Source organism: Xenopus laevis, chromosome 7S (genome assembly GCF_017654675.1).
Source record: "Xenopus laevis strain J_2021 chromosome 7S, Xenopus_laevis_v10.1, whole genome shotgun sequence".
Classification (NCBI taxonomy): domain Eukaryota; kingdom Metazoa; phylum Chordata; class Amphibia; order Anura; family Pipidae; genus Xenopus; species Xenopus laevis.
Window position 1 is genome coordinate 111,807,859 of NC_054384.1, and position 26,152 is coordinate 111,834,010.

General features: G+C 45.9%; 1 protein-coding gene and 1 long non-coding RNA gene across 5 annotated transcripts; one reads left to right on the forward strand and one right to left on the reverse strand.

Moving 5' to 3' along the window:
* Positions 1-924: 924 nt before the first annotated feature.
* On the reverse strand, positions 925-18,456 carry plekhm2.S (pleckstrin homology and RUN domain containing M2 S homeolog). 4 transcript variants are annotated; one of them, XM_018228309.2, is made up of 20 exons: positions 18,084-18,456; positions 11,985-12,091; positions 11,780-11,889; positions 10,798-10,897; positions 10,621-10,708; positions 9,821-10,001; positions 9,410-9,469; positions 6,711-7,110; positions 5,885-6,559; positions 4,247-4,316; positions 4,076-4,166; positions 3,916-3,980; positions 3,500-3,588; positions 3,297-3,429; positions 3,016-3,206; positions 2,876-2,941; positions 2,547-2,706; positions 1,636-1,815; positions 1,444-1,560; positions 925-1,367 (listed from the first exon to the last, which is right to left on the reverse strand). In XM_018228309.2, the coding sequence occupies exons 1-20, from the start codon at positions 18,279-18,281 to the stop codon at positions 1,233-1,235; spliced, it is 3,216 nt and encodes a 1,071-aa protein (XP_018083798.1). In that variant the 5' UTR covers positions 18,282-18,456; the 3' UTR covers positions 925-1,232. The 4 variants fall into 4 exon arrangements, with proteins under 4 accessions (XP_018083798.1, XP_018083797.1, XP_018083800.1 ...); XM_018228308.2 differs by having other exon boundaries at positions 9,815-10,001; XM_018228311.2 differs by lacking the exon at positions 9,410-9,469 and having other exon boundaries at positions 926-1,367; positions 18,084-18,455.
* Positions 18,341-25,972, forward strand: LOC108697866. Its single transcript, XR_001932494.2, has 3 exons — positions 18,341-18,478; positions 18,937-19,039; positions 25,417-25,972. It is a non-coding gene; the product is annotated as an uncharacterized LOC108697866 (long non-coding RNA).
* The last annotated feature ends 180 nt before the right edge of the window (positions 25,973-26,152 follow it).

A 26,152-nucleotide genomic window follows, 5' to 3' on the forward strand; every position in this document is an offset into this window, starting at 1 on the left:
AATGAGTGTATAATACCAGTGCAAAGCTGAAATGGTTTTGCCTAGAAGGGGTGGGGCTACGGTCTCTGATGGGCAGAGCAAGATCACATGACAGGGAGCAGAATAAGGACTCGTGGGCTTGGGATTTGCTGAGAGCCCTGAACTCTTAACACTAATTTTGGGATTGTCCCAGGGCTGCGGCGGATTAGTGATCCCTGTCCCCACTACTCACAGTAGAAACTTTTCCATCCCCCCCAGGAACTATGTACCACATCTAGCAAGGGATCTGCAGTTTAGTGGTGCCCCCAACAGCATGGAAAGGGTACAGCATGGAAATGTGGCCCATATTAACTGATGCACCCGTATAACCAACCCCCTCCCTCTCAGTCTATATTAGTGCAAGAAGGAGGATAGTCCATTAGCAAAATAGGGGAGGTTGGAAGGGGCAAAAATGCAGGATACAGAGAGTCACTCATTTCCTTTCCATACAGCAAAGCTTAAAGGACAAGCAGCATTTATACCCCCAGGAGTGAGAGGATATTAGTCCAGGCCAATGCATTAATCTCATGCGCTGGGCTAAACCAACCGCTCACCCCCCAAGCTGTTCAATCATCACCCCCAGTTACCTCAACCCCACAACTGTACCGTAAAGCTCCAGGTTATTAGAAGCAGCAGTGAGTGTATATACACAGCATAGACATATACAGCTTATATATATATATATATATATAAATGATGAAGGATCCGCACTCTCATTTTCAAAGTATAACAACTTTTATTTATCACATTACAATCCAAGGATTGTAATGTGATAAAATAAAAGTTGTTATACTTTGAAAATGAGAGTGCGGATCCTTCATCATTTATACTACAATTATTGATCAAGCACCTCCAATCAATTACTGTCAGAGGTGCGGGCACTCCAAGAAATTATTATATATATATATATATATATATATATATATATATATATATATATATACACACACACACAACTAAACTCAAAGCATTCTCTCCCACTCCTACTGGAACGTCTGTAAGCTCTGTGCTCCAGTGCCCCCCCCCAGGTCCAGTGTCGAGATGACAAGTCAGGGGGAGGAGTCTGTAATTAAGGGGCTCTATTGTGCCCCCCGCAGTCAGTGCAGAGATCAGCAACATGAACAGAGTAGAAATATTCCCCCGCGTGAGTCTAGGGGCCGTAGTTTCACTGGGGGCTTGTGCTTGAGTTTTACATTTCCATCCCGGGTGGGGGGTCAGCACCAGGGGTCACGAGCTGATCGCCCCCGGCATAGACTGTCACTGCGTTGCCAAGCACTGTGGAGAAGGGAGCGGGCGTCCTCACACTTTTTTAGGGTGTTGTCCTGCATAGGCTTGTGGGGGAGCTCCACCTGAAACCAACAGCACACGTATAAGCCCCCCTTGTCACAGACACCCCCATATTATAACATATAAGTGCTCACTCACCTGGTACATAGACTTCCAGGCCCCTCTCAGCACCGACCCAAACCTCTCCAGCTCCTGCCGGCAGCTAAAGTACAGCACCCAGGGGGGCAAGAAGCGGCTGCGATCCTGAGTGAACTCCTAGAGACAGAGGGGAAAGTGAGGGGAGAACAAAAGCCACAGGGAATCGGATCAGAACCAACACGTGTGACTCACCAGGACACAATATTCCTTCTCATGTTCTGTGCTCAGGGCACACACGTCCAGCAGCTCCGCCACCCCCAGGGCACGGAAAAAGCTGGTCTGACAGTCCTGGTGGCACATGATGACTTTATCCTGGGTCAGAACCAGGCAACAGGGCAGGCACTGAGAGGGGACACCCCCCTGAGGAATAACCTGATTGAGTAGTAAGTGGAAAAGATACGTCAAGTTGTGGTGATTGGCTGTGGGCTGTACATGTGTGGGCTCTCATTGGTCAGACTGAGGGAATGTCCCAGAGCCAGGGCAGGAGAGAATCTATTAGAGGGGCCCAGAGAGAGGGCCGGAGAGAATCTATTAGAGGGGCTCAGAGAGAGGGCCGGAGAGAATCTATTAGAGGGGCCCAGAGAGAGGGCAGGAGAGAATCTATTAGAGGGGCCCAGAGAGAGGGCAGGAGAGAATCTATTAGAGGGGCTCAGAGAGAGGGCCGGAGAGAATCTATTAGAGGGGTCTGGAGAGAGGGCAGGAGAGAATCTATTAGAGGGGCTCGGAGAGAGGGCAGGAGAGAATCTATTAGAGGAGCCCAGAGAGAGGGCAGGAGAGAATCTATTAGAGGAGCCCAGAGAGAGGGCAGGAGAGAATCTATTAGAGGGGTCTGGAGAGAGGGCAGGAGAGAATCTATTAGAGGGGTCTGGAGAGAGGGCAGGAGAGAATCTATTAGAGGGGCTCGGAGAGAGGGCAGGAGAGAATCTATTAGAGGGGCTCAGAGAGAGGGCAGGAGAGAAACTATTAAAAGGGCCCAGAGAGAGGGCAGAAAGAACAGCCCAGGTAGCAGGCATTGTGCACAGATAGGAAGCAGCAGTGAGGAGCGTGGGAGGGGAAACATTATAGATATGGACCAAAAAGCAACAGTGGGGGGGGGTACTTACCCCTTTGGACACCGCCTGGCAGAGGTGCAGCATCCAGTCAGCCATATCCTCCTCCTTGTCTGCACTCAGCTCCAGGGATGGCCGGTCTGTGAGGATGACCTGGAAAGAGTGTGGCCGATCGGTGGGGTTTGATCTCCTGCAGCCCCCACACTGCTCCCCCCTGTGGCACGAGAGCGAGAGCCAGTAAGTCTGACCTTCCCATAAGCACATACCATAACTGCCCTAGATCCCAGTAATGAGGGCACTTGGGCAAGTATGGGAACTGACGGCAGGCTTAGTTCATATCTCCTATCATTAGAGACCAGTCATTAAGCTTACAGATTCCTTACCCCATGTTGATGGAGAGCATGGGAATGACGTCGGTCCTGTCTGGGTACTGGTATAAGATGCCGTTACTGTGGGACAGAGATAATGGAATCACTCGCTGGGCACAAGAGAACAGGCTCCAGACAGTGGGGAGAGTCTTTACCTTAACACCACGTAGCAGCTCTTCCAAGTCTCCCGGCCCAGGTACGAGGCGTTGGCCTTATAGTGCAGGACCCCTTCCTTAGACACAGTCTGATCTCTGCATGTGTAATGTGAGCTCGGAGGTCCGGCTGCATCATCCAGGGGGTCTTCCCAATGCACCAACCCATAGTACAGAGTCACCACCTCCAATGCCTGTGGCAGAACCAATAAAAATCAACCTGAGCCCCGTGGCCTTAAGTAATGGTCTGATCGTTAGTCTCACTGTTGCCCTTATATACTTGCCCCTCTCTTGGACTCCTGGGATACAAACTTAGCCAGCGCCAGTTTCTCCATTGTGGCATCAGTCAACACGACCGGATAGGGGGGTTCTCGGCACCCGTTAATCATGGCCGAGTGGAGCGCAGCTAGGAAGACCCTGAGCAGAAAATAATGGAAGTCAGGGAAGATGTGAGGGGGGCAAGAGCCATCGGGTGGTCCCAACTTACTCGGTTAGAGTCACGTCTGCAGTGTCCACCATGAACTGCCGCCGCCTGTTTGTGCAAACGAAGGTAACAGTCTGCTGATCTATTCCAACCTACAACAGAAATATAAGGGGCAGTAAAGAACCAACAGAGATGTGGGGAATTAAAATCCAAGTGGTTACAGAGTAGAACCTGCCCCCCGATTAATACAGAGGTGCTGATTAGATAACAGGCAGAGTTGGGGTGACAGCTATTGACTTTTATGGTCTAAGATGCCTCTGACTGACTGAGCTCCCTCTGCTGGTAAGTTCTACCAACTGCAGCAAACAGGCAAGCGAAGGCTCTGATTTGGTCTGTTAAATTGGTTCTACTGGTCCTGGAATGCCGAACCAAGTCCCAAAGTAACAAATTCCAAGACACCAGGATGGCCGCTCACTCACCGAGATGTAGTCCAATTCATTATAGGAAACAGCCTCTTCCACCGTGTACGGCTTATCGGCAGAACCTGCAGGACAAAACCATAATTAGCCCAAACCATCAGCTATTGAAGAGGCAGAATCACTGTGGGAGGGGGGGGGGAGACAAGAAGATAAACGCCACCTTTTCTCAGTAAGTAAATGTAACAGTCGGTCAGTAGCAAATACAGTAGTTGCACATCTCCCTCCATGTGCCCCGTGCTCATCCGGAACATCTGGGAAATGAGACAAAAACGGGTCTTTCAGTAAACGGAATCAGACGCACCCGTCCCATGGGCCCCAGCTCAGCGCTCACCTTAAATAGCTGCTCCTCATTCTCTCTATACACGTGAATCATTAATAGAAGCAGCAGGTTATTATCCACCCTGCAAGGGGAAAACATGTAAAATGAGAATGAGTAAGAGGGGCCCTAAACCCATTTGTATTAGCAGCAAAAAACTCCAGTAACCCATAGAATAACCCAGGTATAGCAGTCTTATTCCTGGGCTGTTCTCTTTCCCATGGTCAGACAGGAACCTCCCCCTGGGTAAGTGAATCCAATCTCCCCCCCAGTACTTACCCAGGTACAGAGCTCTGATTCTCTGTACTTCCTGCTCCTGGGCTGTTCTCTTTCCCATGGTCAGACAGGAACCTCCCCCTGGGTAAGTGAATCTCCCCAGTACTTACCCAGGTACAGAGCTCTGATTCTCTGTACTTCCTGCTCCTGGGCTGTTCTCTTTCCCATGGTCAGACAGGAACCTCCCCCTGGGTAAGTGAATCTCCCCCAGTACTTACCCAGGTACAGAGCTCTGATTCTCTGTACTTCCTGCTCCTGGGCTGTTCTCTTTCCCATGGTCAGACAGGAACCTCCCCCTGGGTAAGTGAATCCAATCTCCCCCAGTACTTACCCAGGTACAGAGCTCTGATTCTCTGTACTTCCTGCTCCTGGGCTGTTCTCTTTCCCATGGTCAGACAGGGAACCTCCCCCTGGGTAAGTGAATCCAATCTCCCCCAGTACTTACCCAGGTACAGAGCTCTGATTCTCTGTACTTCCTGCTCCTGGGCTGTTCTCTTTCCCATGGTCAGACAGGAACCTCCCCCTGGGTAAGTGAATCCAATCTCCCCCAGTACTTACCCAGGTACAGAGCTCTGATTTCTCTGTACTTCCTGCTCCTGGGCTGTTCTCTTTCCCATGGTCAGACAGGAACCTCCCCCTGGTAAGTGAATCCAATCTCCCCCAGTACTTACCCAGGTACAGAGCTCTGATTCTCTGTACTTCCTGCTCCTGGGCTGTTCTCTTTCCCATGGTCAGACAGGAACCTCCCCTGGGTAAAGTGAATCCAATCTCCCCCAGTACTTACCCAGGTACAGAGCTCTGATTCTCTGTACTTCCTGCTCCTGGGCTGTTCTCTTTCCCATGGTCAGAGAGGAACCTCCCCCTGGGTAAGTGAATCCAATCTCCCCCAGTACTTACCCAGGTACAGAGCTCTGATTCTCTGTACTTCCTGCTCCTGGGCTGTTCTCTTTCCCATGGACAGGCAGAGGGTGTATCTCAGCTAAAAGGGCTAATGTTTTCCCATTGTCTTGACTCCTATGGACCAATGTAATGCCAAAAAGGCCAAGTGATGGGAAACTGCCCAGTTCTCTCTTTGGTATGGACCAAGCCCAGTGCCTGATAAAACCATTCCCGGGGGAATTGAACCCAAGCTGCTTTAGTAGATGCCAACATGGTGATCAGAATCCTGGGATGCTTTAGTGCCCAAGTAGGGGGTAGGACTGTTAGAGCCAGTAAAGCTACACAAGATCCACAACAGATGACCTATATAAAGGGGCACTGGTACCATTGGTGATGGGACAGAAAAATGAGTTTTGGGTTTGGCAGAATCTTATGCTCTGGGCTTGAAGCCGCCCATAGTACATAATCCCATTCCTGCCTTTACTCCCTGCCACTTACCTGAACTCGCAGGGATGGGGTGAGTCTGATGGACTTCCTTGTCCCTCATCTACTCCAGAGTCTTCAGCAATACTTAGTGCTGGGCTCTTCTTGCCCCTGTTGGGGGCTGTTAATAAAGTTTCCTCTATGTGGGTCTCTAGGGGTCCTTTAGTCTCTGCCTCTCCGCCTCCTTGTGTTTGTCCAACATCCTCAGAGCCACTAGGAACATGTGCTGATTGGCCCTGGCCTGGAGAGTCATTGTGGCCACCACCTGTTGCAGTAGCGTTTGGACTCTCTGGGGTAAAGTAGTAGAAGTCCATGGGATCTTGAATCCCTTGGCTAACGTTTTGGCCCTGAGGGTCACCGGGGGTCCCCCCCAGAGAGCAGGTCCGAAAGGACTGGTCCGTGGGCTCAGGATGAACATTCCAGGCTTGGGGGTCCAGCTGGTCGTTCAACTGGTCTATGAGCTCACTCAGCGGCTGCCCAACCTGCTCCATGGAGGTGTCCTGCATCTTGGGGAGTCGGATACCTGTCTCGGGAAGGTCACTTGGCTTCTCTTCAGTTGCCCCATGACAAGAGGCTGAAACCTTCTCTTGCTCGGGGACTGGGTCATCGGGTTCTAAGGTACCGGGGTGCTGGGTTCCATCTTCTGAACGACCCCTACGGCGCTTTCCAGTTCGCTTCTTCTTTACCAGCCTATGAGAAAGGAGAGGGTCCATCAGTGGATTCAATAGAAACACTGTATAGAAAGTCTCTATCACCTGCACCCAAAACTATATATGTGGGGCATATATCATATACAGACGGGACCCATTAACAAGTATGTCATTCTAGCCTTGGCACTGACCTGATGACCTCCAGCTCGGAGCTGTTCTCGGGGTACTGGGTGTAACTGGAGGCGGAGCCATTCCTGTGGCTGGCGCTGTGCACTGGAGTTGATTCTGAAGTGGACAGTCCATCCGCTATATCCTGGGTGCTGATATCGGTGCTGTCCGAGGTGACGGGCGCCTGGTTATAGGACAACGTTGTGTCCAAGGAAGTCACGTCCAGCTCCGAGTCCTGAGTGTTGGGTTCACTTGTGTCCGGAGTGTCAGCTCCTGTGCCGGGCCCCGAGGGGACGTCGGAAGAGGACAGGTCCTGGGTGAAGGGGTTGTGCCGCTGTATCGGGCTCTTCCCATGGGGTTTGTAGCCATTGTGCAAAAGGGCGGCCGGCCGTGGAAAGCTCGTCCCATCATGCACTTCTCCATCTGTTACAGGAGAGGGTAAGAGAGTCAGGTGGGTGTGGAAGGGGCGGATCTATGCGGCCCCTGGAAACCATTGTGCAGATCAGAGATCCCTGGCCCTTCCTGCTTTCCTTTAAGTCTTAAAGGGACACTACATCTTCCCTTTTCTATTGTGCTAATCCAGGAGGGCCCGTACTTTACTAATGTGAGGTCTACATCTAGTGATGTTGTCCCATTATGATCTACATCTATAAAAGCATTGTTAGCTTTCTGTTCCATGGAAAATATGACTTAAATACTGATTTATGGGAAAATGTATATTGTTATATTTAAACATGTATTTCTTATGTAAACTTAATGTAATAAATATCTGAATAAAAAGCAGAAAACAGGAGAGTAATTTAGTTAGTGCCTTGAGATCGACTGATCACCAGCTAAAGGTCTAATGGTACATCCCGATTTAACTTTTGGGCAACCCCTGCGCTAATCCATTGGCCTAATGGGAAAGTAGACTTTGGTTCCATTCGCTTTATTTCTCCCCCTGTTTCCGGCAGAGTATTACCCTCCTCCCATTACAACAAACCAGAAGGGGGTGTGGCTTAGCAATAAATGGGGTGTGGTATGTGTGTTTGCTGGGGCGTGGCCAGCAAGGTAATAATTACAATGGAAATGTGACCTCATTTCACAGACCTATGAAATAAGTGATGAGCTAAAATATTCCTTTACTAACCCCCCCCACAATCTTCTGCACTAGTGTATCTTGATTTGGGACTAATCGTACACAATGGTAGATCCGATACCTGCCCAGCCTGGGCACCGGACAGCACAGACGCACACACAGCCAATCACACATCAGTCTCATGCAGCAAGTGAGGCGCATTCACTGCAACCCAATTAGTTGATCATTAGTTGGTAGTAGAACATTAGTAGCCCCTCCATGCCCTGCACCCCTGGGTTAGTTGGTTATAAAAAATATTTCGGACCCTCTCAGGCCCCAGGGGCCGAACCACCGACCAACCACCAGAAAGGGCCCCCCCCGGCCTGTTTGTATCAGCAGATCCTACAGCAGAGGGCGAGGTATAGTAACAGAATGGAGGGAACAGACAGACGTACGTTTAAGGGGTTTGTTTAGACAGATGTACATTTAGGGAGGAGTCTAAACTTTATTTAAAGTGAATCTGTGGCCTCCGATTGTCTCACTGGGGAATAGGAAATCAATGGCAGAACTAGAATTACATCATTCTCATCTCGATTATTAGATTACACCCCTAGTGGCCAATATTGACAAGAGGTAGCCCTACAGGTTATTGCCCAGCAGCCTGTAAGGAAGGGCAAGTGACACGGAGCCTGGCAGGCAATAGAAATCATGAAATAAGCAAATAACTCTCCCTAATTACGAACCTTCAATCATAGCCACGCCCACAGACAGCAACATGGCAGCTCACACGGCAGAGATAAGAAGAATTTGCTGCAGTGGTGGGATCCCTAGGACTGGGTGTTTATACAACTACTCTCTAAAACAAGCACGTCGGTTATAGGGCGACAGGTTCACTTTAATAAGGTTTATTTAGGCCCCTCTGGGGCAGAAGGACAGAAGGGCCCCTCATACAGGAGGAGGGAAAAGATGGGTGAATTCAGCGGGAAGAAGAGGCAGAAGAGATAATGAAGAGCAGGTACTTATATGGGCAAAGTAATACAGAAGGGGAGACAGAGGAGAGATGTGGGGGAGCAATAAAGACATGGGACGGGCTGAAGATGGGCACAGGAGATATGCCCAGGAACGACTGAAAGTAAATAAGCTTTATCAGAAAGGTCTATATAAATACACCAGTAACCCCTCAAAGTAATGCTGCTCTGAGTCCTCTGTCAAACAGCACATTTCTTTCCTTCTATTGTGTACTCATGGGCTTCTGTATCAGACTAACTGTTTTCAGCCTAAACCTCCAGGGCTAGGGCTTGAGCATGCTCAGTTTGCTCCTCTCTCCCTTTTCTGCTGTAATCTGAGCCCAGAGCTATGAGTGAGCAGGGAGAGACTCAGGCAGGAAGTGATGTCGCACCAAGCTAATACTGCAGCTGCTATCCTAAACAAACAGAGAGAGCTTGTAGAGCGGTTTACTCAGATATGGTAAAGCATTCTGCAGAATAAATATAGTGTTATAGCTTGCACTATTGTGCCTAATCTATTGGCAATAATCTGCTTCGGTAGCTTTCCTTCTCCTTTAAAGCATCTGATAGAGTAGATACAGGGAAGTGTTATGGAGCAGAAGGCAGAGGTGGGGGGCACAAACAGGCAGTTAGAGAGAAAAGGACGGATGATTCCCACCTTCCCAGTCTGCACTGGGCACGGACGGCACTGCAGGGAAAACGTCTCCAAAATCATAATCTAGAGACCAGGGATAAAAGAGCGGGTTAGAGACAGGCTGGGGGAGCGATGCCCAATACAGTAACTGCAGGACCAATTGTTTATTGAGTCTGACAGTTGGAACAATTTGGGGGGCCGTTATATAGTATTGGTGATTGAGGGGAGCGGTAGAGGCTTTGGGGAGATATAAAGGGGCACATGGAGTTTCTGAGTTTTTGGCCCATGGGGCAGTAGAGAGACATAAAAGCAAAGTACACCTGAATCTTAGGGTGCTCCGTATATGTGCCACCTAAATACAGAGCCAGGAATGGGCATGGCCCTGGGATCTTTGCTGCAGAATTAGACATTTCTGACCCATATTTGTACCCTCACTAGATGGCGCGATGGCGCTGTCGTCCCACTCCAGGTTGGCGGAATTGATGGAGTTGAAAGAGTTAAGGGACAAGCTGTCGGACCCATGGACGGAATGTGGAAGCCGATCCTCGAAATCCAGAAGGTGCTGGGGCTTGTAATACTCGGGCATGTAAGGGGCCAGGTCCAGATATGGAACATTCTAGGGAGGGAAAGAAACAGGGTTCAGGAACTAAATCTGGATCAATGCCAGGGTACAACAGAGAAAAAAGTGGGCGGTTCTGTTTAGTTATTTGTGGGGTGCCCCTTCTATGAAGGCTAAAAGTGGTCAGGGGAAGTTCACCTTCCTTTTTCAGTTCAGTTGTTTTCAGATCGTTCCCCAGAAATAAAGACTTTATTCAATTACTTTTTTTCAGTTTACAGGGTCGGCGACCCCCCCTCCCAGAGCTGCTTTAGAAGGTGAAAAATGACACTTTACGCTTCAATATTAAAAAATCGCACATCTGTCCAGTCCGACTAATTGGATAATCCAAATGTCAACCTGTGTATGGCCACCTTATGGCATTTAGTCACACGTCACATGACCTTCCCAGACCTATCAGCAGCCCAACCAAGCACCCTGCACAGTCAGCTTGCACAGAGCACCCTGTTAATTCTGCAGATATTGCACCTCCCTCCCATTAAAGGGAAATAGCAGAAGGCTGCAGGGAGTTGGCTGAGAGCATTTGCCAGCTGATTATGCAGCGCCCGTTGCTTAAATCACTTATTTACTGAGGATGATTCCAAGAAAGACAAACAAATTCCCCCATGGTCCTACTCACCATCTCCAGCTCAAAGCGAATGAACTCCAGCCCCGACACGAGCGTGAGGAAGAGCGTCAGATGGTCGTGGCTGCAGACTAAGGCGTTCCTAGGAACAGGGGGACAAATAAGGGGGTGATCTGAAAGGAAATGGGGCACCACCCCTGCTGAGAGGAGGGAAACATCTCCACTACTCACTTGTAGTAATATTTCTGCAGCAAACTTTGGTTCTCTTGGAACAGCCGCAGGTAACTCTCCAGAGAGTTCTCATTAAGGGCCAAGTAGAGCCACGCGCGACCTGCCAGAGTGACACAGAGTATCACCTACACACATACTCACGTCTGCCTTCTTAAAGGGGAACTATGGCGAAAATGAACATTTAATATAAGCTTCATCAGACTGAAATAAGAAACTTTCTAAATACAATCAATTAAATATTCTTTAGTGTTTCTGAAATAATCAAGTTTATCTTCACTATTCCTCTCTCAGCATCTGTTTCTCTTCATTCTCTCTTCATTCAGCAGTTGGGTGTCAGATATTCACTGACAGTTACATCCAATATATCTTATAGGGGGGCTCCTTTTGCCTAGAAGATGTTATTAGAGCTCACTCTATTAAACTCACCAGACATCATGTCTCTCTACATGCAGGATTTGTGCAAAAGGCAGTTATTTTGTTAGATTTTGTTTGTACTGGAATCAGTTATCTGAGTGAGCTCTAATACATCTTCTAGGAAAGGAGCCCCCCTATAAGATATATTGGATGTAACTGTCAGTGAATATCTGACACCCAACTGCTGCATGAAGACAGAATGAAGAGAAACAGATGCTGAGAGAGGAATAGTGAACATAAACTTGATTATTTCAGAATAATACAGAATATTTAATTGATTGTATTTAGAAAGTTTCTTATTTCAGTGGGATGAAGTTGATATTACATTTTCATTTTCATTTCCCTTTAAAGGGATACCGCCAACTACCATAAAACCCCCATTACCAGTACAATGGGACCCACACTACAGTCATCAGGTTCTCCATTCTCTGCTCCTGTGTAGAGAGAGAGCCGTGGACCTTCCAGGCTGCACCACACAATCTATATACATGGATGGGAGCTGCCATGTTGTTTCCCCTGGTGCATTATTAGGGTGCCGTTTATTAGAATCCCCCATGCGGCTACTCACTGCGCCCCAGGAGGGTGGCCACATGCTGCTGATCCTCAATCTGTTTCACGGCTTCTCTGCGGGTGAAATGCACAACCAGCACCCAATATCCCGACGCGATGTCCTGCAGCCTGGGGGAGACACACACTGGCCGTTACCTAGGAAACCAGGGACTAATCGCCCATAATACCCCACGGGTCCCCCAAGAAGGGCCTGGGTCTCTCACCCGTACAGAAGCGCATGATCCAGATGCTCGCACAGTCTCTGCAGGACGCGGTCGTGGTTACGGATTGCCGGCGTCTCATCTTCACACGCAGCAAAATAGCTCTGTAACTGCACCGGAGGGAAACAGAGGGGGCAAATGTCAGTATGGGGGTCACAAGATCATATCCGTTATCCAGTCAATGTATCAATAGATGCGGGTGATGAAATACAAGCAGGGGATTGGTCTGCCGTTGGGGGTTTCACTCTGCTACGTTGCCCAATCGTTGGCTGGTATGTCAATGGGTGCCAGACTAGTAGGATCCATGGCACATTATTAGTTAAACATAATGCTTATATTAGATATAATGCTGACATATCACACACTGCTTTATAAAGGACCAACCGAAACTGCTGTTTGGTCAGAAAAGGGGAACTTCGCCTCTCACTCGTCTTTCTAGGACTTGTCACGTGAGCAGATGCGTCTCACCGAGTATCAGGGTTACTCACTGAGTAAGCGAACAAAGGGGCCCCCCAGCAGTCACATTCCAGCCACGGGCCCTTGAGATAAACACACAGAGAAGGTTTCACCTGCTTAAATGGGTTGTTTACCTTTAAATTAATGGTTAGTCTGATGTAGAGAGGGATATTCTGAGACAATTTGCAATTGGTTTTCATTTTTTATTATCTGTGGTTACTAGGGCCCAGCTTACCCTAGTAACCATGCATTGATTTGAATACAAGACTGGAGTTTGAATAGGAGAGGCCTGAATAGAAAGATGAGGAATAAAAAGTAGCAATAACAATGGGGTCAGTGACCCCCATTTAAAAGCTGGAAAGAGTCAGAAGAAGAAGAAGGCAAATAATTGAAAAACTATAAACAATAAATAATGAAGACCAATGGAATTGAAGGCCATTCTATAACATACTAAAAGTTAATGTAAAGGTGAACCTCCCATTTAACCCCATAGGGACAGGCCCAGATTTTTATTCGTGGTACCTCCGGGTATCCCTGGCACTTACACTCGGGTGAGTCTGGGCACACTCGGGCCCAGTAATAAGCACCAAACACTGAATATTCTGATAGAGGCAAATGATCCAGAAGATCAGACGTAAAGACCGAGGCCATTTCTGCAACAATCTCTGCTCTATAATTATAATTCTTTGCTCTTTATGAGCCAATACACATGAACTAGTGATTTGGGTTTTCAGTGCGACTCGTGAGCACAAGACACCAGATCCGCTTCCCGATTGTGTCCCTGTGATGCATTTAGCCCCCCGCATGCCGACCCAGTCCCCTGCAGGAAGGTGCAACTCCCAAACCCGCACTGAACAAACAGGAAGTGCAAAACAAACGGTGCTGGCCCTTAGCAACTTAATCTACCAGAGCTGCAGATTTGAGGCACACAGAGGGTTAAACACTCACTGCTTCATTTTATTCTTCCTCCACCCAGTAACTCTACATTATGGTTCTGATCCAATATATATACAGTCATATGAAAAAGTTTGGGAACCCCTCTCAGCCTGCATGATAGTTTACTCCACTTTCAACAAAAAAGATAACAGGGGTATGTCTTTAATTTCCCAGGAACATCTGAGTACTGGGCTGTTTTCTGAACAAAGATTTTTAGTGAAGCAGAATTCAGTTGTATGGAATTATATTAAATGTGAAAAACTGGCTGTGCAAAAATGTGGGTACCCTTGTAATTTTGCTAATTTGAATGCCTGTTTTTACTCAATACTGATTACTGGCAACACCTAATTGGTTGGATTAGCTCATTAAGCCTTGAACTTCATAGGCAGATGTGTCCAGTCACTAGAAAAGGTATTTAAGGTGACCAATTGCAAATTGTGCTTCTGTTTGACTCTCCTCTGAAGAGTGACAGCATGGGATCCTCAAAGCAACTCTCAAAAGATATGAAAACAAATATTGTTCAGTAACATGGTTTAGGGGAAGGCTACAAAAAGCATCTCAGAGGTTTATTAAACTGTCAGTTCCAACTGTAAGGGATGTAATGAGGAAATGGAAGGCCACAGGCACAGTTGCTGTAAAACCCAGGTCTGACAGGCCAAGAAATATACAGGAGCGACATATGCGGAGGATTGTGAGAATGTTACAGACAAGCCAAAGATCATCTCCAAAGACCTGCAAGAAGATCTTGCTGCAGATGCAGGTGTATCTGTACATCGTTCTACAATTCAGCACAATTTGCACAAAGAACATGTGTATGGCAGGGGGATGAGAAGCCCTTTCTGCACTCACACAAACACACTCGCTTGTTCTATGGAAAAGATCATTTACACAAGACACACTCATTTTGGGACAAAGTGCTTTGGACTGATGAGATAAAAATGGAGTTATTTGTCATAACAAAAAGCGCTTTGCATGGGGGAAGAAGAACACGGCATTCCAAGAAAAACACCTGCTACCGACTGTCACATTTGGTGGAGGTCCCATCATGCTGTGGGGCTGTGTGGCTAGTTCAGGGGCTGTGTGGCTAGTTCAGGGGCTGTGTGGCTAGTTCAGGGGCTGTGTGGCTAGTTCAGGGGCTGTGTGGCTAGTTCAGGGGCTGTGTGGCTAGTTCAGGGGCTGTGTGGCTAGTTCAGGGGCTGTGTGGCTAGTTCAGGGGCTGTGTGGCTAGTTCAGGGACTACTGGGGCCCTTGTTAAAATCCAGAATCCAGACACTATAGGCTATAGGAGGCATCTAGAGACTGTTACATTTGTAACTAAGTACTGATGTAATATCTGTGTTGGGGTGCCCAAATTTATGCACCTGTCTAATTTTATTATGATGCATATTGTATATTTTCTGTTAATCCAATAAACTTGATGTCACTGCTGAAATACTACTGTTTCTATAAGGCGAGTTATATATTAAAAGGAAGTTGCTACTTTGAAAGCTCAGCCAGTGATAAACAAAATGTCCAATACATAAATACATATATAATATATATAAGAAGTGTCTCGCAGTCACTCAGAAAAGTGCAGCAGTAACAATGGTGAAGCCCACGTTGCCCGGGGGGGGGGGCTCATCAAGTAGAACATCTATATATACAAAATACAAGGGAGAAGGATGGGGCCCGTGCTTGGATGTGATTGGGGTACATGTGGGGTACATATGTTACACACAATAGCCGTCATCATTTCAGCCCATGAGCCAACTAGCCAGATAGCAGGTGGGTTGCCCAGTGTATAGCCACCTTAGGGTGTTAGGGGGACAGTCAAACTAGGGACCCCACACTGGAAATCATTTCCTGGTATCTTGTTCCCCCATCCACCACCATCCCCCCCCTCAACAACCATGTGGTCCCAGGGCCACTGCCCCAATCGGCGCCCCCTAAAGGCATCCACCCAAGTGGAAGATCGGGAAAGAAACGCCGGATACAAATGCTCATTCTGGAGGAATTTGGGCCGTTCCCTCCGTAATGAAGATCAGGTTTGGGCTGGCGAATGAGACGGGTTCAGCTGGTTTTGGCAATAACTCATGTCACATGCCCCAGAGAACCAGCAGAGGGGATGGGCCCTGAGGAGCACGCAGAGTTAATAACCAATCAGCCAATCAATCCCAGGCAGTTATTTCTGCTACAGGGGCGGGGCTTACTAACCAACCAATGACATTGCTATTCCTGGCTCTCACTGGTGGGTAATATCTGACATAGTGCCAACCCAAAAGCATCTCCTGTGCCCCCTACCAACACAAAGAACAGAAAACAAGAAATAAAACTTTACTTGGTTTACTTTGCCTGGTCTTGTAACCCATAGCAACTCACAAGCACTTAGCTCACACTGGGTTAGTGGTGAAAGGACAACAAAAGGCAACATCTGATTGGTTGATACAGTTACTGCACCTCTCCCCTGGTCCCTTCTTGATCCTCACTGAGTTTGCACAAGTGGTCCAGGGTCTCCATGGTGGGTACAAGGGCGGAGCTTCATGACCCCAATAATAATATATTTAATAGCAAATATCGATATAACCAAGATGCAAAAGTGTTCTTTGCGGGTCATGAAGGGTCAAGGTTTTCGGGGTATTGGGTGGGGATTGGGCACTGCTGCCTCTGACTCCTGATACAACTTCCCAATATCCATTCATTCCTCATTCTCACTGGGTTTATAGTTCTGTGTAACCGTCATTGTGTCTTTCTCTTCTCTGCACTGCTGCTTCTGACTCCTGATACAACTTCCCAATATCCATTCATTCCTCATTCTCACTGGGTTTATAGTTCTGTGTAACTGTCATTGTGTCTTTCTCTTCTCTGCACTGCTGCTTCTGACTCCTGATACAACTTCCCAATATCCATTCATTCCTCATTCTCACTGGGTTTATAGTTCTGTGTAACTGTCATTGTGTCTGTCCCTTTCTCTTCTCTGCACTGCTGCCTCTGACTCCTGATACAACTTCCCAATATCCATTCATTCCTCATTCTCACTGGGTTTATAGTTCTGTGTAACTGTCATTGTGTCTGTCCCTTTCTCTTCTCTGCACTGCTGCCTCTGACTCCTGATACAACTTCCCAATATCCATTCATTCCTCATTCTCACTGGGTTTATAGTTCTGTGTAACTGTCATTGTGTCTGTCCCTTTCTCTTCTCTGCACTGCTGCTTCTGACTCCTGATACAACTTCCCAATATCCATTCATTCCTCATTCTCACTGGGTTTATAGTTCTGTGTAACTGTCATTGTGTCTGTCCCTTTCTCTGCACTGCTGCTTCTGACTCCTGATACAACTTCCCAATATCCATTCATTCCTCATTCTCACTGGGTTTATAGTTCTGTGTAACTGTCATTGTGTCTGTCCCTTTCTCTTCTCTGCACTGCTGCTTCTGACTCCTGATACAACTTCCCAATATCCATTCATTCCTCATTCTCACTGGGTTTATAGTTCTGTGTAACTGTCATTGTGTCTGTCCCTTTCTCTTCTCTGCACTGCTGCTTCTGACTCCTGATACAACTTCCCAATATCCATTCATTCCTCATTCTTACTGGGTTTACAGTTCGGTGCCACTATTGTTGCTATTTTCAGCAGTGTTTATCTGTCTGGTTACATTCTCAGCACTTCTGTTTGTGACTCCTGAAACAATGTAGCAGAAGGCCGCTGAACTACAAGAGGCCTGACCCCTGACACAATGAAGATGACAAGATTACACTGGAGCATTTCCAGGGAGGGGGGAATAACAATAAGATTTCCAAAGAGAGAGTGAGAGGGGGGATCAGTGGGGGCAGATCAAGGGGTACTGGGAGGAGACACAGGGGGGGCAGATAATTCCCCTCCTGGGACTTGGGAGACAATAACAAGCTCAGTGTGACACAATCAGATGCTGTCGGGGCAGATTCAGTCACAGGGTGAGAAATATTCTTTCCCCCTCTGAACCCCAACTCTTCCCCCTATTCTTCCCCCCCATGAACCTCAACTCTTCCCCCTCTGAACCCCAACTCTTCCCCCTATTCTTCCCTCCATGAACCCCAACTCTTCCCCCCTATTCTTCCATCCATGAACCCGAACTCTTCCCCCCTATTCTTCCCTCCATGAACCCCAACTCTTCCCCCTCTGAACCCCAACTCTTCCCCCTCTGAACCCCAACTCTTCCCCCTCTGAACCCCAACTCTTCCCCCTATTCTTCCCTCCATGAACCCCAACTCTTCCCCCCTATTCTTCCCTCCATGAACCCCAACTCTTCCCCCCTATTCTTCCCCCCATGAACCCCAATTCTTCCCCCCATGAACCCCAACTCTTCCTCCTATTCTTCCCCCAATGAACCCCAACTCTTCCCCCTATTCTTCCCCCCATGAACCCCAACTCTTCCCCCTATTCTTCCCCCCCATGAACCCCAACTCTTCCCCCTATTCTTCCCCCCCATGAACCCCAACTCTTCCCCCTCTGAACCCGAACCCTTTTCCCTATTCTTCCCCCCAGGATCCTCCCCGGGGCGGGTCCCACACACGGAGTGGACCAATCAGGTGTCTGTGTCAGTAACGAGGCTGCTGTTAGTTCTGCGCTTGTCCCAGACCCACTTCCCGACCCCTGAGTGTCGATCACTGAGGAGATGAAGGAGGAGGAGCTCGTGTCCCACACTCGGCAGATGCCCCAGTACTGCGCCCCCGGCCTCTCACTCAATCCGGTACCTTTTTGACGGAGAGAGAAATGTTGTCGAGGATCCGATCCTTCACCTCCCGGGGATCCATAAGCGCTTCTACCCCGGGACATCCCAGTCCGGCCCGGGCCTCCGAGCAGAGCGGCTCCAGTAACTCCCGGGACAGCCGGCCGCACAAACACTGCCAGTCATGTGAGACACCGAGGAGGCGCCTGGGAACGGGACACATCCAATGGCAGACTGGAGGCGGGACAGAGCCACAGCAAAAACTAGGAATTCCAACTACACAATCAAGATGCCAATCAGGAATCGGGGCGGTCCTACTAATGAACAACGTGAATCACAGGCTCTGGGCGTGGTCGATTAAATTATAATAACCAATCATAGCCTGTAAAAAGCAAAGCTCCCCGCCAATCGGAGTGTTTAGTAAGGAATTACATAGTTATGGGCGGGTCTAAATCTGACAGGGATGTAATTTGGGCGGGAACTTTTCTCAGTGGAATGTCACGTTGTGAAGTATCTCACGGGAAGAGTTAATTTAGTGTATGTCTGTGTGTAAATCAATAAATATATCATAGAAAATGGTTTATCACATGTCAAAGGAGTCTGAATAAAGGGGCGAAAGTTTATAGATTATTTCTTTACCACCTTTTCAATTCCTTTATTATGAACAATAATCTATAAACTTTCCCTCCTTTTTTTCAGTCTCCATTGATATCGACTCCCGTATGTTACACTTTTATTGACCAAAAGTTGTGGATCCAGTAAGATTTATTTGTTTGTTTATTTGTTTGTTTATTTGTTGCCCCTAATGTCGCTGCTCAAGTCATGTCATTACTGTAATGGAGAAGCTAAATGTCCAATTAATTCTGTTTCACTGACAGATCTAAGCGATATTTTGTCCTTCGGAGACACACGTTTGTGGATTGGATCAGTAAATCGACTCCAGTGAGAGAAGAACCTCGTTTCAAGTCTGGGATTTTAACAGTAAGTTATTGAAACTGTTTTATTTAACAAATGTTACATCTTTAATGTTGCACTGTCTAAATTGTGGGAAATGACACGGTCTATTTAAAGGAGAAATTTTGTGTAAAAAATAAGAAGGTACCAGTCGATGAAACACAACAATGGAAACACATAAACCTGACCTTTATGGGTAGAATACACCTAATCAAAATGATTATATTCCCTAAACTTTTATACCCAATACAAATGCTACCATACTATGTCAAACCAACAGATATCACACAAATTCATCATATATTCCGAACCTTTATCTGGAACAGAAAACGCTCCAGCATCAGCTTATTCAAACTAGAACAACCTAAAGCTCAAGGGGGAATTAACCTCCCCAACATTAAAGAATATAATACAGCAGCACTACTAAGATATGCAGGAAACTGGCTCCTCAATTAAGACCAATACACAACGCCGTCCTTAGATCAATATTTAAGCAAAAATTATTTCCTCAATTACCTCTTACACATGTCACCAACCGAAACCCCATCACACATACGTGATAACCCTTTATTTGCAGACACATATAATGCATGGCACTCAACTAGGAAAAAACAGGGTCTATCACCATACATATCTCCATATCTAACTTGGATAGGAAATAAACAATTCCCAATAGGCATATGAAACCCAATACTTTTACAATGGCGTAACAACAGTCTTTATATCCTTAAAGACTTACTAAATGATGATCACTCAATAATCACTCAAACACAATTTACCAAAAAATACCTGTTTACCACACCACATATATTTCTGAGACTACAACTCATTCATTTTGCAGTCCATACTATTACCCAAGCCTATGATTAAGGGAACGTGTTCCCGAAACGCAAAAGGCCTATGTATTCCTACAGTACCTAGCAATAAAAACCTGCTTTTTTACCGGAGTGCCGTCCTCCTGTTCATGTATTATATGTTGGCAGTGGGGACGCTGCGGACTGAGCACCCGGCATTATAGAGGAGCAGCCAAGAGGTGGTGAGTTTGAAGCGGTCCTAATTGGTTTTGTGGTGATTTCTGAGACTACAACTCATTCATTTTGCAGTCCATACTATTACCCAATTATCAGATAGAGACAAAGATGACCCAGTAAACAAATTATGGAAAAACACTGACACCGAACAAACAAAGTCACAACTATACCAGACTATACGAACAGTAATAAATTTAGAAGATGAAGAAAACTCAACCTTCAAATGCATCAAATATATTCCCGAAGTAACAAAATCAGTTATTTTAAAACAACACACAAAAATAATGAAATTACTCCCAGGGAGTAGATATCAAGAGATGGCTTTCTAAATATTGCATAACTCCTATCTTACCCCAATTAAAAGACATAAAATGGGAAATCTCTCCTCTGATAACTGCCTAAGATGCCGCTCACCAAGAGCCGATTTAATACACAACCATTGGTCATGTTCAAAACTACAGACCTTTTGGCAAGAAGTAGCCACATATGGCAAACAGATGACTGGGAAACCCATCCAATCACAAATTGAATGGGCATTATTCAGTTACACCACAAATTATACCCAACTATCAAAACCAGAGAAAAACATGATTGGCAGACTAGCTGCAGCAGCTAGAAAAACGATATTACAACAATGGTTGACTCTGGAATCCCCGTCTATATTGATAGTCAAACCAAAACTACATCACTTATTTCATATGGATTGGTTGGAAGCAATAACCAGAAAAGAGCACAACACAACAAAATTCTTTAATACCTGGATAAGATATATAACAACACTCCCACACCATACTAGATATCTTACGGTCTATACATTCAGACAAACAACATGGTAGGACGAAGAAACACTTAGAGAACACCCACTTGTGGTGGAGGCATCCCAATACCTCGACAACTGGCAACGTGAACAGGAAAGGAGTCATCAGATAAACAGACTATTGGCAATGTACCCATCGAGTCCTACATAGGATCATATACTATAGTTCGAGCTGTATGTTTTGTAATGTAATTATATATCACTGAAAAATCATTGTTGAAAACTGTTGGAAAAACCGTAATGCTTGTTCTTACTATACACGGGTCCAGGTTGCGGATTGCAGGTTGCGGGTACGGGTCGGGGTCGCAAAAAATGGACCCTCGCAGGACTCTAGTCCACCCCTCATTTGAAACACAGACAGGGACCAGACTACATCTATAAGCCCAACAGCGCCTCTACTACCTGCACAAACTGAGGAAATCCCATCTCCCACCATCAATACTCACAACCTTCTACAGAGGGATATCGAGAGTATCCTGAGCAGCTGTATCACTGTCTGGCCTGGGAACTGCGCAAGACCCTACAAAGGATAGTGAAGACAGCAGAGAAGATCATAGGTGTCTTTCTTCCTTCCATCACGGACATTTACACCACTCGCTGCATCCGTAAAGCCACCAGCATTGTGTCTGATCCAACACACACTCACACTCACTGTTCACACTCCTGCCATCTGGAAAAAGGTACGGAAGCATTAGGGCCCTCACTACCAGACTGTGTAACAGTTTCTTCCCCCAAGTCATAAGGCTCCTGAATACTCAGAGACAGGACAGATCTCTCTCACACTCCATCTGACCTTACTATATACCACCACGTTACACACCACTGTACACCATTGTATGGATGAATGTCCATTGGATACAGTTGTTCCCTATGAGCACATCTGCACTATCATGTTCTTTATTAAGTTCTTGCTACTATTATATCACAATGATACACCATCATGTCTGACGTTTAGCATTATTTACTTTACATATTACATCTGCTGAGTGTGTCTTGTCCTGTCCCTGCACTGTCCTGTCTTGCAGGAGTTGCACATTTTTGCACTTTTTGTCTGTTGTCCGGTACATCTATGTTGTGTGTAGCACCGAGAGGTCCTAGAGGAACGTTGTTTCCTTTCACTGTGTACTGTACAAACGTATATGGATGAAATGACAATAAACTCACTTTTGACTTGACTTCTCTATAGGGAGCTCCAATAAAGGGGCTATTTTTGAAGATAATACTAATTTTTAGCACCATGTAAAAGCAACGCCATATATTGCTTATAATTGCCTACAAAATTAGGTTTTTTTTCATTAATCCTATATGTCTCCTTTAAAAGGAAATGGAGGATTCGGCAACCTCCCATGTAACGTAGAAAGACAAATTTACCGGCACTCAGGGCGTTTGTTTGCAGCAAAAAACCTTGCTTTATTGCAGTGCGGAAGTGCAACATTCTGGGGCCATGCCCCTTTATCAAGCATTTATCTTTCTACAAGGGGAGGAGTAACATTTTGAATTTAGTGTTAAAAGGTGGATTGTCGACATTTGTATATTACACTTAAAAAAGGATCAATATGATCCGAAACATGTGATGAAATAAAGTATTTAGAAGCAGAGTCTGCGGATCATTTGCTCCATCCTATCCCTCATTGCTCTAAGTAATACGTGTGGTGTTACCAAGGCCACAATGCTACAAGATCACTAACCTAATGGGTCCATTCAAGTCAGGAACAGGGGGGCAGCTTAAAGGTTGCCGTACTCTCACCAATTGCTATCTTATTCTTTAGAGGAGGCCCTAAAAACAGAGAATTGGGGAGACACATCTTGGCTCTGTCATATTTTACTGTGAAATCCAAGTTTAGGCTGCATGGTGTGGTCCCAGGGGATCTTGGTATTTTATACTATACTCTTCATGGTCTCTGTGATCCCCCCCCCTTTATCTTCGTTTCTCAGCAATACAATACAAGGTTATGTGCCCCAGGAATACAGATACAGATGGAGCCCACAAGGTAAAACCAAAACAATCTCCTGAGAGAAGCTGCTGCCCTGGTGTGGGGTCAATGATAGGAAAGCAGGTTAATGTTACCTGGAATCCACTGTAGACTTTACATTCGTCTGACAGTCGCCATTTAAGCAAAGTATCATTAGTGCTGGGAAACTGGCTGATGTGTTTTTCATAGAACTGGAACAGAACAAAGTGACCTTGATGGTCCGTTTGCAGAGAAACAACTGGAAAGTTTGTGGGAAATACTGAATGAATGAGACACAAGTACTGAACAGCTCTCCTGTACTCTAATAGCCTTTATTATTATTATTATTATTATTATAAGGGTTACAAAGCCATTACATTTTTCTTGAATCAACAGATGTATTTTTTAACCTGTAATATAGGTGTGTAGGTGCCATCTCAGTGCATTGTGCCCCTTTCTGAGCTTTGAGAAGGAGCCGGGACTTCAGGATGGAACTGCTTTCAGACAGTTATTGATCTCCGCTTCCTATTGTATTTTACCACGACCTAGGTTGTGCTCCACCTAGTCACAGACATGAGAGTAGCAGCCAAGCAGGAACAAAACTTGAGGACATCACAGATTCGGCATAAACTTTGTTGATGTGTTTTTACTAAAGTTTGGTGAGTAGGCAATTTTATCATTGGGTGGCCGACTTATCATCCTTGGTGTAACTTACCTGAAGGATCCACAGCACAGGGTACTAAATTAAATACGTTTTATAAAATGAACACGGCACAGTGTGTTGGACTTGGCAGTTTAATACACTTAAGTAAAGGTTCTGCTCCATAGTATCTATTTATCACTACAGAGATTTATTTCATATGGGTAGAACCACTTGTCTCTCTGATCTAACTGTACAACATGGTGGGCAGCTCCACCATCCAGTTTGGACTCATATTTATTTGCTCACTGGGGTTCATCATTCTGGACAAGATTTTGAAAGGTCTAAGTGGTTGATTTAGATCAATAGTCCAGTTGTTGGATTGAGGTTTCGGTGTGGATACTAGAATTTCTTTGCTTCATAATTACAGCACATGAACTCAAGCTCAAAAACAGTATATATATATTTATATAGCAGAAAACAAACAAACCGCACTCCAAGGACTTCGTGTCTCAAAAGCCAAGTGAAAGTTTATTCTTGCTCAACGTTTTGGCGCTCCAACTGAGGCCGTCTTCAGGAGGGTGAATACACACACAACAGTGAATCCCATTTAAAGGGTAAATGGGCCTCAAGCAGCATAAGGATGATGTCATCAACAAGTGCCAGACAGCTCAGCACCATTGCTGAACTATCACTGGGTGCCATAATGTTATAGTGCATAAATAAGTGTCTGTAAAAGTGATATCAAATTACTGTGCACAAAAACAAAGTCAATACATATAGAGTGTTATTTCAGTGAACACGACTATTGGCATTATTTTAATGACACGGGCACGTAGCAAACACTGAAATAACACTCTATATGTATTGACTTTGTTTTTGTGCACAGTAATTTGATATCACTTTTACAGACACTTATTTATGCATTATTACACCCTGAAGACGGCCTCAGTTGGAGCGCCGAAACGTTGAGCAAGAATAAACTTTCACTTGGCTTTTGAGACACGAAGTCCTTGGAGTGCGGTTTGTTTGTTTTCTGCTATACTAATGTGTTGACCGGCACCCAGGCATTTGAGGACAGTTTAGAGTGCACCAGTTGTATGGGATTTATATATACTGTATATATAATATATTGTGTACTTAAACACTGGCCGTTGGTAACCAGTGATGAGAGTGTGTGTAAAAAGCTGCCATCCCGACCCAGATTTAGCTACCAAAAAGGTAGATCCCTGAAGGATATCTTAAGTCCATCTGACCCTACTGATAAATATGTCAGCCCGCCTGTACAACATTTTCTGGGGTTTTTAAGTGCAGTGGCTGCATTATGTGCAGCAGTTTGATCTTGGGCAGTCACTTCTCACATCCTAGAATGGGCAAAAGATATGAGATAAAGCAAAGGATGACCTGCACATCTACTATGGTGATTTATTTGATTAAATGCCCGACTAATTTACTGTGGGAAGACAATCAGGATGCTGAAGGAGCGCATGGGCATGCACAGGGCCAGCATTAGGGCAGCGTTAGACCCTGACAGAGAAACGAAGGCTAAAAGTAAAAAACAGGACAAATCCCAGCAATTGGTGGCCAAGCACTGGGCGGATGCCAAACATAGCCCATCAGCGTTCAGGTGCATGCCCATTGAACAAATACCAGTGAGGGCGAGGGGTGGAAACTTTGATAATATTTTACTAAAAAGAGAGGCTTTTTGGATCTATGAGCTTGATTGCGTAAGCCCGAAAGGGCTAAATGGACAACAGGTGTTAAGTTGTTTTCTTGTCTAAAGTCTAAACTTTCATATGGTAATGCACTAAGACAGAATACCACGAAATGTTCTTTGAAAAATAGATTGTAAAGATTGCTTTAAAAGCTTTATTGTGAAATTACTTGATTGTATAAGTATAACATTGTTAACAATATTCTGTCAAGGTGAAACTAAGTATCTGTTTTTTGTACAAATCTTGCAGGCTTACGGAAAAAGAATAAGTCAATTGGACACTTTTGTAACACGGTATGAGCACTTCAAGCACTTGCACAGCACTGGCATCTTGTGGTGGATTTTAGGTACTGCATTTTTAAGTCTCTACAATGATATGTACTTTTTGGAATGTCTAGCACTGTCTAGCACTGTCACAACAAGGGAAAGTTGTGCTCACCACTAATTTTTAAAACCATTAAGCGTTTTTTTTAAGCGGAGCCGAGTAAAGTGGAAAGTCTTTAACAGCAGCTCTGTGGTGGGACCCCCCGAAACCAGTCTGCAAACGGTGGTACAGGGGCGCGGGGAGCTGATCATTTTTGGTGGGCTCATGGACAAGAAACAGAACGTCAAATATTACCCCAAAACCAACGCCTTGTATTTTGTACGGGCCAAGAGATAATGTCATGGTATCGCTAACCAACCAGACTCTTCATTTTCCCAGCCCCGCCCGCTTATTTGCTTTATACTGTTTTACACTACTTGTTCCCTTGTGTTTTTAGCTCTCGATATGATGACACGAGCCAATAAAGAAAATAACAGCTGTACTTAATAGGCCAGGATCTGTCCTCCACTTTTCCACTAGTCCCTTGGATGTTGATCTCGGTGGCCTCAAAGCCGATGCTTATCTTTAAAATTCCAGACTTGGAGATTTGGTTGCATTAAAACCAGGAGTACTGCCAAATAGACCCCCTATAGCCTGTCAGTCGATATAGGGGCTACCCAAA

Bases quoted from the DNA above. Each gene is read 5' to 3' on its own strand.
- plekhm2.S (XM_018228308.2), bottom strand. From the start codon at position 18,281: ATGTGTCCCGTTCCCAGGCGCCTCCTCGGTGTCTCACATGACTGGCAG. The intron at 3,589-3,915 runs GTGAGTGAGCGG...TTTCTGTTGTAG, and splicing joins ATGAATTGGACTACATCTCG to GTTGGAATAGATCAGCAGAC. The intron at 2,942-3,015 runs GTAAAGACTCTC...TCTGTCCCACAG, and splicing joins AGCTGCTACGTGGTGTTAAG to TAACGGCATCTTATACCAGT.